This window comes from Gekko japonicus, unplaced genomic scaffold (genome assembly GCF_001447785.1).
Source record: "Gekko japonicus isolate JY-2015 unplaced genomic scaffold, Gekko_japonicus_V1.1 scaffold124, whole genome shotgun sequence".
NCBI classification, from domain to species: Eukaryota; Metazoa; Chordata; class Lepidosauria; order Squamata; family Gekkonidae; genus Gekko; species Gekko japonicus.
In genome coordinates, this window is record NW_015174847.1 from 822,266 (window position 1) to 835,561 (window position 13,296).

General features: G+C 41.2%; 1 protein-coding gene across 3 annotated transcripts in view; it reads right to left on the reverse strand.

Moving 5' to 3' along the window:
- The window catches only part of GTDC1 (glycosyltransferase like domain containing 1), a 318,983-nt gene that overhangs the window by 222,901 nt on the left and 82,786 nt on the right, over positions 1–13,296 (reverse strand). For all 3 annotated transcript variants that reach the window (XM_015424489.1, XM_015424490.1, XM_015424488.1), the window contains one exon: positions 2,388–2,598. In XM_015424489.1, the coding sequence (XP_015279975.1) occupies positions 2,388–2,566 (179 nt within the window). In that variant the 5' untranslated portion in view covers positions 2,567–2,598. The remainder of the gene's footprint in view (positions 1–2,387; positions 2,599–13,296) is intronic.

Consider the following 13,296-nt stretch of genomic DNA (forward strand, 5'->3'; position numbering starts at 1 on the left):
TGCTGTGTGAAGGTTATATTGCACATACGCACTTGACAGATTGTAAGTTTGCTAACTTCCAATCAGTTTTTAAGTGCTTCCAGTACTTTCCTCTTAAAATCTAAGTTATTTGACAAATTGGAATTAAGTTATCTTAGGTCAATGTAACTGTACGTTAAACTAATGAGGTGTATGCCTATGAGTTATGTCTGATTAGCTTAATACAGTTAGTGCTGGACAGCTTGGGCTGCTGACCTTGAAGGAGCTGAGATAACATTGAAATGCGTTGGAGGATGCGGTTGTGATGTAGAAAAAATTTACATAATAGTTTGTCATACATACTCCTACAAAATAGGATTGTTTCAAAGTCGGGCAATGTAAAACCCACACAACACCTCAGGCAAAATGGAATCGTATGTATGTATTTGTTTCAGACTGGCAGCTTATAAAGAATTAGAAGAAGCACAGCCAGAAGAGAAAATGATTATTTTAAGGTTTGTATTTTAAGTTCTGTTAAAGCAGCCAGTTCTACAAGATTGCATTATAGTAAATCAAAACACACAAACGATGCAGCATGGAAGCTAAACCAAAGCTTAAGTGAGGATTCACTCAACTCCTTCTGTGCATGAAACTGGCTGATCGAATCATCAGATGTGTGTAGGAAGTTCTGGTCTTCAAAAAAAAAAAAAAAGATCAGACTTGTAAAACTCATGTTACCATTATCCCAAGCGTTCATTTAACTCATCTTATCGCTCACTGATATGGATTTTTTTTTAAGCCACAGTGTGAGAAATATAGCTGTTAAAGTTCACCCTAGAGGGCATTGACTTCAAAAGCTCTCCCCCTAAATAAGAAAGCCAAATAAATTCAGGATTGAAAACTATGACTATGTACTAGCTAGCTGCAGTGACCTCTTTTCCAAGAACTGAGAAGCAGCTTTTTCTAGTTTGCTAAATTGTTTCATCAGCTGCATGTGACAATGATAGAGCCAACTGGGTGCTGCAAAGGAAGTACTGGACTTAGATTGGGGGAGACCACATCTACATCTAGCTATTAATCTCACAGAAAGGCCTTGCACAAATCACAATCTCCTAGCCTAACCTACCTTACAACAATGTTGGGAGGATAAAATGGGTAACGCTTACAAAATTGGAATTGCACCTGTGTTGTTGGGGCTACTCTATCACACACATAAAATATGCTAATACATTTCTTTTGACATACTGACTGCATGCCATATTGGTCATAAGCCTACAGTAAAGTCTGTAAACAACACTTTGCTAATCACAGCTTTGTCCTCTCCTCAACTTCCATTCATGATCTCAGATAAGATGATGGGGCAGCAGCCCAGCGAGTCCTTACCCTGAATGGCTCCTAAAAATTGAGACAAATAAAATGAATACTGCAGGGAAAGTAGTTAGGCAGTTTTGTATCAAGATGAATTCCTCTCTTTAAACCTGGGGGGGGGAAGCAAGTCTATCGACAGCACAAGCATTTCCTAAATGCTGGGTATGAAGTTTTCTGAGTCATCGGAAGTGCACACAAATTGAAAGGAAAGGAGTATTGCCTGAGTTTTCTTACTTGATTTTTTTTTTAAAAATTATCTATTAGTGCCCTTCCAAAATGGACCAAATAACTCCTGTCCATGGCCATTTCAGCACATGTGGGGACAGGAACCCCTCCTCCTCACATACTACAATCCTGAGCTGAATTGGCCCCCTGCAAACTTTTGAAATGCCTTTCCCCAGAGGTGCTATGTAGCTGCAGGAAAGTGAGTCACATCCAGGGAACCTGGACTCAATTTATTAAAAATCATAATGTGTCGATTGGCCCTAAGTGTATATATGGGCGTGCATAGGAGTATGCAATGCTCTACCCAAACTGAGATGCTCCATAAGTTAAAAGCCTTTACTGATTTATTATGAAGTTTGACCACTTATATGGGGGATGCATTTATATAGTAAATTATGCTTCAGGCTCCTGACCCACTGACTGTAGGATGGAGTTATCCCTGAAAGGACAGGGATTGGTCATCTCTTCTTTCAGGACTCTCTTTTACTGGTTCTTCAATTGGGAAATATCAGAGACTGAAACTGAGCCTCATATATGCAATGCATATTCTCTCACTCTCTCTCACAGCTAACATTCCCCTCTCTAGTTGACATCAGATCAATGCCAGAGTATTGAATGAATTGACTGAGTGAGCTCCATATGCTCAGAACAGCATACAATGTTCTTTGCTCCTCCATTTTATTCTCACAACAACCCTGTGAGATGGATTAGGTTAACAAAAATGAGTGGCAGAGATCTGAACCTGGACCTCCCATATCCCAGTCCAACACTATAACTACTACATAGCACTGGCTCTCAAGTTTTATACCTACAAGGATCGCAATAGCTCTCCTTACCTGTAATCAGCACTGGCCGGTATGGTTTGCATGAAGTAGAGAGCTGCCGTTCTAGCTCTCCAATGCCATTTCTTTGCAGGGAGAGTAAAGAGGACACAATCTTCTATGTCCTCTTGAAGAAGATCTACTAACTGCTTGTGCGAACCTCCATAAAAAGCTTCAATCAGTAGAATGCTCATTCTTGTATAAGTTTCCAAAGTTGTCCAGGAATCTAAAAAAGCACATTAAAAAACCATCATATTATTAATAAAGCCTACTTTATAATTATTTCATTTTACATGTGTCATATAGGAGCATGATAAAAGCAGAACCACATTACAGGAGCTCAGCCAGCGAGTTCATTTTTAAAGGAATTCAATCTTTTTGTTTCATTAATAAGTTTAACTTAAAAAAGACTAATTAAAATTGCAGGCATAGAAAAAAGAAAGTGTCTATTAATCAAAGTCATATTCCATTAAAATTTAGGTTGCAATTAACCATTCAGTCATACACGTGTATGCATGGAAAATTCTTAGAATTTCACTTCACCTGAACATTTACCAACAGCTCATGCTAGAATTTTAAAAATATACATGTATTGTGTCTTAAAAAATAGTAGGCAGTCTGACCTGGATAGCCCAGGCAAGCTCGATTTTGTCAGATCTCGGAAATTAAGCAGGGCCGACTCTGGCAAGTACTTGGAAAGCAACCTCCAGGGATACTAGGGCCAGGACGCAGAGGCATGTGATATCAAAGCCACCTCTCTGAAACGTCCGAGCCCCACTAGGGGTCGCCAGAAGTCACCAGGACTTCCAGATTCGCAAGCACATACGCACATACACTAAATACAAAAAAAAACCCACAACCCAGCAGACACTCTGTCTATAAAATATAATTCATTTACAACCAAACAAAATTTACTATAAATTTGAGAGTATATAAAAGTAAACAGCATTTTAAGCATAGCTCAACCAAAATAATCTTTCATACTAAAGGCAGTATAGAAAGATGACTTAAAAGAAACTTGACTGGGGGCAGCCTACGGAAACCTTGGCTATGTTGTCTACCTCTAGGACATCTGCACTGAGCTAGTGAAGACTTCGAGGATCACTAAGGGACTTGGAGGATCGCTAAGTGACATTTTCAGCCCCTAGAGGAAATGCAGAAATACATTAATATACCAAAGTGTTTGGAAGAGAACAATATTGTAGACTTTAAGGAGGCTGTTCACACTGAGCCACAGGGCAGTTGACATACAAAACCAATGCAAACAAAAAGACATTCTTCAAACAAAAAGAGAATAATCTGTGACAATTGCCCGAAAGTAGTCATTACCTTGAGGTAGTAAGTAGCAAAGGATTCATATATGCCTACAGTCATTTTTTCTGGAAAAACATGTTTTTAAAAGAACACGCTGGATTAATTTATGTTCCTATTCAACATCTATATAGCCCTTTTAAATTAACCATGCAGGGATCACAAATCAAAGCACTCACTTCAGTATTTTTACCACTTAGCAGCTACACAAGCACACGGGCTTTGTTTCTAAAGGAAAGGTACTAGAAACTACTTCCGACAAGATATTCTTCCACTATTACTTGATCGCTGGAATACAGATCCATAGTAGTAAGGCTGCCTCAATGTACGAGGTTCACTATCCATCCATGCACTCAGCATGGCTCACACACATATGCAAGCGTCAGCATATTTATTTATTTATTTAATTCATTTATACTATGCCCAAAGTGGCTTACATCATTCTCCCCTCCACCATTTTATCCTCACAATAGGTAGGTTAGGCTGAGAGTGTGTGACTGGCCCAAGGTCACCCAGCAAGCTTCCATGGCACCAGTGGGGATCTGAACCTGGGTCTTCCAGATACTAGTCTGACACTCTTAACCACTACACCACAGTGGTGACAAACACACGTAACATATGTATCGTATTTTGTACTAGGAATCCATGGTTAAAGCATTCTATTTCAGGGACTCAGTCTTGGTCAGTTCCCCATTTTGTTATGGTATAAAACGAAACATTGACTTATCGGCCTAATTACGTTATTTATTTATTATAACCAGAAATCTTAATAATCTGGGTTGGGGGAAGAAAGGAAAGTCACAACACTGTAGTACCTCGCTACAAGAATGGCATCAAACTGCCATGGGGGGAATCATGTCTGCCGAGATACAAAACAGATCACAAAATACTATTCTTGTTATTGGGGGGGGGGGATAGAAATAACATTAAAGGTTTCCAAAACTCAATGGTTGAGTCTGGTAAGACTGAAAAGAAGCCCATCAGGCAGCAGTAAAACGAAGTTCCAGCATGGGGCAAAGGGAGCCCTGCGCTGCTTGGGGTCTGTCTTTCAGACAGGGGGAAACTCAAGATTCCTGACCATTCCAGGATCATTAAAGAGTACATGGGAGACAGTGATGCAGAAGCTCACTAGCCACAGTTCAACATGGCTTGCTGCTGTTACGGGCTCTTACAGGCCATCACCTTCAGGACACCACTCTGGGTTTCTCTTACGAGGGACACTGCTAGCTTCGGGTAGTAGCGGGGACCACTTACCCACTGGCTCCGTTCTTCGTTGTAAAACTCTCCTGGTTCACTCCAAGGCTTTTAAAACCGGCGGAAATTAGTGACCGGACTCCGTTGTTTAACAGAATAAAACGACTTTACTGCGACACCTCGCATTTTCCTCCAGCACCACCTTAATCAGATACACGTTCCATATGTTCCAACAATCAAACCGCCCTCTGGGATTCTTCCCAAAATATGTCAGTTCCCTATGGCTGTTAACCTCCAACCGCCCTTCACCTCCTCCCTCACTCTCCGACCCGTTCTCCCCCCTCTGTCCATTTTCTGTCCATCAACCTCCTGAACATTCCATTTCTCCACACCGCCCTATGTCTGCACAACGCCCTTCTCCAGGTGTTCCCTTTTTGGAATCCGTCACACTGCCTACACTCCACACTGCTGTAATTAGAAACGATAAGAAATTAGAAGTGATTTTTTGCTTCCTTTTTTTTTTTAATCTACCCTGCTGCCTTTCACAGCGTAGGAACACACTGAATGGCTTGATTCTTTTCAGGCCATTGCTTAATCTTATTGACACTGAACTCAAGAGAAGCTAAGAGGGTCAACGTAAGATTCACATAAGATCTGGCTTTCGCAGAATTACAGAATGAACCTATGCAGCATTGCTCCAATGCACTAAAATTAATAGAATGAAACAACTGCATAGGATTGCACTATTAATCTATTAAGCATTGTTAAACCTTCTTGAATTACCTTTAAGCCAGGAGAGAGAAAGAATCTCCTGTCTTAAAGATATTGTTTAAACTCGTTACTTTAAAAGTATTGTTTTCTGTATTTTAAAAGTAACTATTGAGTTTATACAGAAGCATTCACATGCAAAAGGATACTTGGCAAAACTAATACCATGCATGGTAGTTTGACGATGTCTGCATTGACATCCGGAGGCTAAAAGAACTCCACAGGCTCAGACCTAAAGAGCTATTTTACATATGACCATGGATTTAGGCATGCCCAGTATGATTTTTGGCTCTTTTTCCTCTTCCAACTGCAGACCCCTGTGTCCTATGACAAGCTTCTTTATGAGATCTCAATTTCTAAAGCGGTGCACAAAATGGCAAAGGAGGCTGCTGATTTAGAAACACAAATACACACAACCCCCCCCCCCAGCACTTCGAATTAGCTCAATGTTCTTTGGGTCCCAACCATCGCTGGTGGCAGAGGTAGACTGCAACCCATTTCTCTATCCCAGCCTAGACCCCTATAGATCCCCAAGAGCAATATAAACACACACTAATCAGTCTTGATTTTTTTCCAGGTTGATTATTTTATTTTAAAAAATCATATCAAATCATAAGACAGTGGGATGAAAATATGTATTTATGGGATGAAAATTGTGGTATTTTTTTAAATTTCCTTTGACCTAGCCAAGTTAAGGTAAATATTCACCATGTATTCTCAGGAGTTCTACATAATAAATGGTCTGAGAACGTGTACCCTATCAGATTGAAGGCAATGTTCAATTAGGTATAAATCATTTCAGGTATTTTAGTCATTTCAAGGGAAACAACAAATATTAGAACAACATTGCAGCTTTCTCATTTACAGTACTTCCTTTCTCAAGGGTGTCTCTTTGGAAACAGTAATTCTCCACAATGTACTAATGGCTTGATTCCATTCTCAGGAGTGCATCATTGTGGGGCTTGAAAAATTCACCATTCTGCATTACATCATAAGGGGTTTCCCCCCCAAAACCCCCCCCGGGATGTATGCTTCTTAGAACTTTAATCCTTAAACATGGGCTGGCTCTTCAGTAAATATTAGACCAACAGTATTTGGTTTCTGTGAAAATACTCCAAAACTGAAACATTCAATACTCTTGAAACAAAACAAAACAAAAATACTGTGCAAGGTGTATTATATACTAATAGTACATAAAGCAACACAAAATGGGAAATTTGCCCCCAAAACAAAAGTGGACAAAAGTGGTCTTTTTGAGGAAAAAATTCAAAGATACAAATATATATATAAAACTCTACTTGAAGAAGAAGAAGAGATTGGATTTATACCCCACCCTTCACAACCCAAAGGTGTCTTAGAGCGGCTTACAAACTCCTTTCCCTTCCCCTCCCCACAACAGACACCCTGTGAGGTAGGTGGGACTGAGAGAGCTCTAACAGAAACGGCTCTTTTTCAAGAACAGCTGTGCCAGAGCTACGGCTTGTCCAAGGTCATCCAGCCAGGTGCAAGTGGAGGAGTGGGGAATCAAACCCGGTTCACCCAGATTAGAGTCCACGCACTTAACCACTACACCAAACTGGCTCATTGAAACAATGGTGATAACCAAAGAGTTCTACACTAAATGAAACAATATTTACAACTGTTCTACTACTAGCTTAAATGTTGAGGCTATTGTAAGCAAGCAAGTCTGAAAAAAGGCTTGAATTGTGATGAATAATAAGTGTGTCATTTTAAAACAATAATCCCTGAAGTCTGACAATTGTAAACAGTTATTCTTTCAGGAGAGGCATCAAAAAGTCCATCAGGAATGGTAAATTTTGCCACTGTAGTAAAGTTGGCTGGACTTGACACATCATCCTCAGTGACAAACCCAGTATTTCCTCTCTAGTCTGAGCTGAGCATCTCCATTTATCAGGGCGCACAAGAGGCAAAACATAGTATAATGTGCTCATGGCCCCATTGAACATGGTACCTCAGCAACATATGCACAAGCTTCATGAAACTTCAAAATAAAGAATCTGGAATTGCAGCTGAATTCAGATTCTTTTCAAAACAGCACACCATGTGATTGTTAAGTACTGAACTACACTTATTCTTCCTCATTCCTGATAAATTAATATGCCAAGTAACTGCAAGACTGCAACCTTACTAAAACTTTAAAATGCATTGCACTCGCTATGGCAGACTGATACATTGCAAGTTCTCAGGGGTCAGTTTTGGAAAGAGGGAGGAATGTTCAGCTGTCATGATTACAGGGTTTGTCAGTAAGTGGGGGCAACTTAAAAAAAAAAAAAAACTATTGAGTACACCACATCACCTTGCCTGGATTACAAGAGCTCTCCCCAAGGGACCGTTCATGTCCACAACTACTGTTGCAGATTCTCCTAAACCATTTATGGAGCTGCAGTGTTGCAGTTTGTGTTAAAGGCTTAAAAATCAGAGATGCCAAGCCCAATCATAGCAGAGGCAGTGGGGTCTTTCAGCTAGCAAAGTCTCTGTAAATCAAGTCACCTCGATTCACTCTCACACACATGTAGACTGTTGCACTGCAACAACTGTTCTCCAACTGGCACACTTCAAGAAAAATCGGCATAAAAGTAGGAACCATTTGTATTTAACATCTAGTACTTCACATTTAATATTTCAGAACTAAAACTATTTTAAGAAAGATCTCAAATTTAATAAACTCAAAGCACCTTAATGACCTCAGATTTTCATTCTTCACTGAAAGCTACATATTAAGCAGCAACACAGAAAAAATGTAACCTTCCACAACTGCAGTAGCTACAAAAGTACTACTGAGTCAAAGAGAAACTGAAGCGTTTGTTTGTCTTTCTTAAAGATCCTAGGTAGAGAAAAACTTCCCAATTTGAAAGTAATTTATTTAAAAAGATGTACTTACTCTGCCTTACACACGTAAATGTGGTTTCACGGATGTCAATTTAGCTCATATCAAAAAGCCATGGTTAATCCTTTATGCTGACATAGTGGACAGTATAAATTACAGTTTGTATTTAAAGCTCCCTCCAACAAAATATTTTAGCAATCATAAAAAAAAAACACAGGGGTGAAACTGAACAAAATTCGAGTCCAGTGGCACCTTTAAAACCAACAAAGTTTTATTCAAGGTATAAGCTTTTGTGTGCATGCACAATTCCTTGAAATGGAAGTTACCACTCCATACATATAGGTAGACAGTGAGCAGCAAATTAGGATACAACATAATGAAGATACTTAACAGATGCAAGGGCTGAAAAGGAGTAACAAGCTTAGTTTATATGGCCACCATTTGTTTGGACTTCATTCTGGGTGAGGGACACAGTGAAGGAAATAAATATATCAGAATTGGAGATTGATGTGTAAATGTACCCTTTTTAATTGTGGAATTCTGAGAGTAATTAACCGAGATTCTGTTGCTGCACTCCATCTGTCTCCTCTCACGCACGGAGGTAACTAACAGCATCCTTTTCTTTAAGGTGGGGTGACCGGTTGTGCAGTGTTATATCTTCTCTGTCACCGGACCAGAGAACTACATTCCAATCTACCATTCCAAATTACATTAAACACTACTATTCATTCCATTACAATCACTATTCCAATCTACTATGACAAATAAGAAATACAATAAAATAAAGAGGATGTATAATCCTTCTTGGTGCCCATATTCAAGTTAGATGTTGTATTATTGTGAGTGAGGAGTTGTTTAAGATTGGGGGGCTGTCTGTGTGCAAGAAAAGGTTTGCCCCCCAGTGCTTGTGAAAGAGAACTGTGATTATTCAATGGAAGCTGTAAGTCATTGGTGATGCATTGAACTGTTTGGAGTTGAGAGCTGTATGTGACTACTAGTGGTGTTCTGTTAGTGTCTCTTTTGGGCCTGTCTTCTAACAGGCTTTCTTTGGGTATCATTCTGGCTTTGTTAATCTGTTTCTTGACTTCATTTGGTAGATATTTTAATTCCAAAAAAGTGTGTTGTCGATCCCTCAGGTGAAAATCTCTGTCTGTGGGATTGGAACAGATGTAGTTATAGCATACCACCTGGCTGTAGACAATAGATTGTTTGGTATCTTTAGGATGGTAGCTGGATGCATGTAGGTATGATTGCCCATCAGTTAATATATTCCATAGGTAGAGAGCTGCTATTAGTTTTAGAAAACAAAGTATATGGTTTCCATAAGGGTCTTTTCAATACTTAAATGGTCACACATGAGAAATTTATTCCACCACCATGACTTCCACAATCTTTTAAAAAGTCACTAACTACAAAAGATTTAAATACATAATGTTTGTCTATGCCAAATTATAAACCTTTGTTGATCTGACATACACATTGCACTACTTAGAGGAAAGACAAAAACAAACCTGTGTCTTTGTACAATCAAATCAAAATGGGATTTCCCAGAGAGTTATTATAGAGGTATTACTGTGATACTTGTCTGCTTTTATCCCTCCCATCCACTATATTCTAAACAAAATGCCATTACTAAGCATTAAAACACAGGAAAAATACTAAAAGACATTCTATTACCAACAATGCTCATTATTCCTCCTGGAAAACCCAGCTAATAAAATATAAACGCTACAACTGCATTTTAACAGACGTACTAAAATATGACTGCTAAAAGTATAATGAGCATATACTGTGCACAGCTGTATATGTTCAAAGGTGAACATACCAGACACTTTGAGTAGTTATGGTAAATGTGCAAAGAAGAAAACAAGGCACTGTATTCTGAGGAATTTATAAATATAAACTGTTTTTCCAACGAAGTAACATACAAATCACAGTTAACAGCTAACTTTCATCAGCCTTTCTAAACAATTCCCAGTGTTCATTAGATACTACACAAATGCATGAAAGGAGTCAAAGAAAATTTAAGTAATTGTTTAAAATCTAGTTCAGATGCGGCTTGCATGGCAAGTATCTGGGTTTCATAATCTTATACTTTACATTTTTACGGAAATCAGCCTTATCTGGAGAAACAAACAGGTCCCTCTATGTGGAGGGGTAGGCACTATACTGAATCCTCCAGCTGTTGTTGGTTTAAAAGGCCAGTCCAAGAGGCTTCCGAGGGGAATGCAGGGATAGGCTATATCTTATTGCTATGCTCAATCGCTACCTTCTGCAAAGTGAATGTGGTGTATGGTGTGCGTGCTGGCCTAGTACTGGGGACACCCAGGTTTAAAATCCCTACACTGCAATGAAACTCTCTGGGTAAACTTGAACCAATTACTTTCTTTCAGCCTAGCCTACCTCACAAGATTGAGAAAATAAAATGAGAAAAAGAAAACCATGTATTTCACTCAGTTCTGCAGAGGAAGGTTGGAATGAAAGTATGATTGACACACAGAGTGACCAAGCATCCTCTTCCCTGTACAGCCAGTATCTGAGGATAGAGCTATACATAAGTTTTTTTAAAAAAAATTAACGGAAAACCAGTATTACTGGAGTACTGAAAACACTCACGAACTCTTGCCTGAAATGGGGTGATTACTGAAAACCAAAAGCAATATTAATCCAGTGAAAACAGAGACAGCAGCCTGATCAGTTCAGCTGACGGAACGGCATGGCTCTACCACAACTGACCACACAGATTTGATTTTTGTGTCTTCCTTCCCCTTTCGTTTCTTTCCTACTACCCTTGTGTTGGATACTGTTATTTAGATTATACAAGAGGTGGGACCCGCAATATTCGCGGGGGGGGGGGGGGGTGTGCCTAGCCGGCTGGCCACTACAACAGCAGGAGTTCTACATGGAGGAGAAGGAGGCAGCCGCAGGTGAGCCCAGCAGGTGGCCCGCCAGGCTTCCCCCCCGCGCCCACTCACCTGCCGACAACAGCAAGAGCCATGGCTCCCAGCCGCTGGCCCGCCAAGGCTTCTCCCCCTGCTCCCGCCGCCAATGACAGCAGCAACAGTGGCGAGCCCTGTGGGCTCCCAGCCGCCTGCCCGCCAGGCTTCTCCCCCCCTCCGAAGCAGCAACGTGGCAAACCCTGCACGGCTCCCCACAGCTGGGCCCACCAGGCTTCTCTCCCTCCACCGGAGCAACGGCCATGGCTCCCAGCCGCCGGCCGCCAAGGCTTCACCACCGCTGCCAGCAGCAATGGCAGCAAGCCCTGCGTGGATTGGCCACAGTTCGCATTGGTAAGTGTCCATGCGCAGGGGACTGTTTTACTTTTGCGGGATGTAAATATCCCCCATACAGTTTTTAAAGCTTTTCAGATTTTTCTGCACACCTGGGGATTACCCCAAATGTGCAGGAAAATCTCGGTGCCCCCTAGATGCCCCCGATGTGCCGGATTTATATATTTGCATGTGGGGGCACCTTGGCTATTAGATATATAGATTGTTAATTAGATTATTTAGATTATAAACAGATTAATCTGTGCAGTGTTACAATGCATAGTGTTTGAAGTGCTTTATCAATAATACAAATTATCATTAACTAGGAGTAAGGCCCATTGTGGGAAGAAATACAATGAACTCTAGAAAGAGGCTCCAGGTGAATGTTCTAGCTGTGGCTGGTGGGGTGGCAGAGGGAAGGGGAAAATAGATGGAGGCAAGCCATGTTTATTTCCTTCTGCTTAGCTACAAGGCAGGGCTGTCTCAAGTCATTTTGCTGCCCCCAAGTGAGTAGTATGGGAGGAGAGCAGCATGGTAGCAGGTATGGTTCCCTCCACCCCTGACTTATGAGGATTTGGGGCTATGCAGTGGCAGCTAAAGTAGAAAAGCACCTCCTCCTATACTATGTTTTCTGAGTTCCAAGGGACTGGAAAGTGGTTCCGTAGCCAGGTACAGGGTTGCCAACTCTGGGTTGGGAAATACCTGTAGATTTGAGGGGTACAGCCTGGAGAATGCAGGGTTTGGAGTGGTGAGGGACCTCAGCAGGATATAATGCCATAGAGTCCACTACCCAAAGCAGTGTTGGGATCCCAAGCATCGAGAATAAATCCACGTTTTAAAGCAAGATTTTATTTCAAAGCATTGGAAGATACTCAAACACGTTCTTTGTTAGAACTGACTACAAACGGTTAGGGCAAGCATAATAAAGGGATTTGAAACAGGTACATAACCAATGGGTCACTTTCCCGCTGGCGGGTAAGCTAAAACGGTTTCGCGCTCATTCCCTGAGAACCAGGCTATCTCTAGACATAACACAGGTGCAGTTCCCATGCTCTAAAAGCAACAAGCTGGCAGTGAAGCGAACTCCCCCAATACATCCTCCAGTTGTTTGGCTTAGGCATTACAGCAGAAGAGAATACTAGCGAACAGGCGGGGGGGGTGAGCAACTGTACAAAGACACAAGTAACACAGAACACCATGGCAGCTTGCTGACATACTGCCCCCTCAAAAATACACTTTAAACACAGTCTCCCGGGCCGGGCGGGAGAACTCCCGGTGTGGGCGGGAGACCTCCCGGTTTGCCCGGGAACTTCCTGTGGAACTCACGGATTAGATAAGGGGCCCGAATATCCCCTTCTTCCACCCATTCGCGGTGCTGGGGTCCGAAGTCAACCCATTCGATGAGATACCAGAGCTTACCACGCTTAAGTTTAGAATCAAGCACATCAGCGATTTCAAAATGTTCATCCCCTTCAAGTATAATAGGAGGAGGGGGAGTGACCGACGGTCTCCATGAAGACGAGCCAGGATCCTT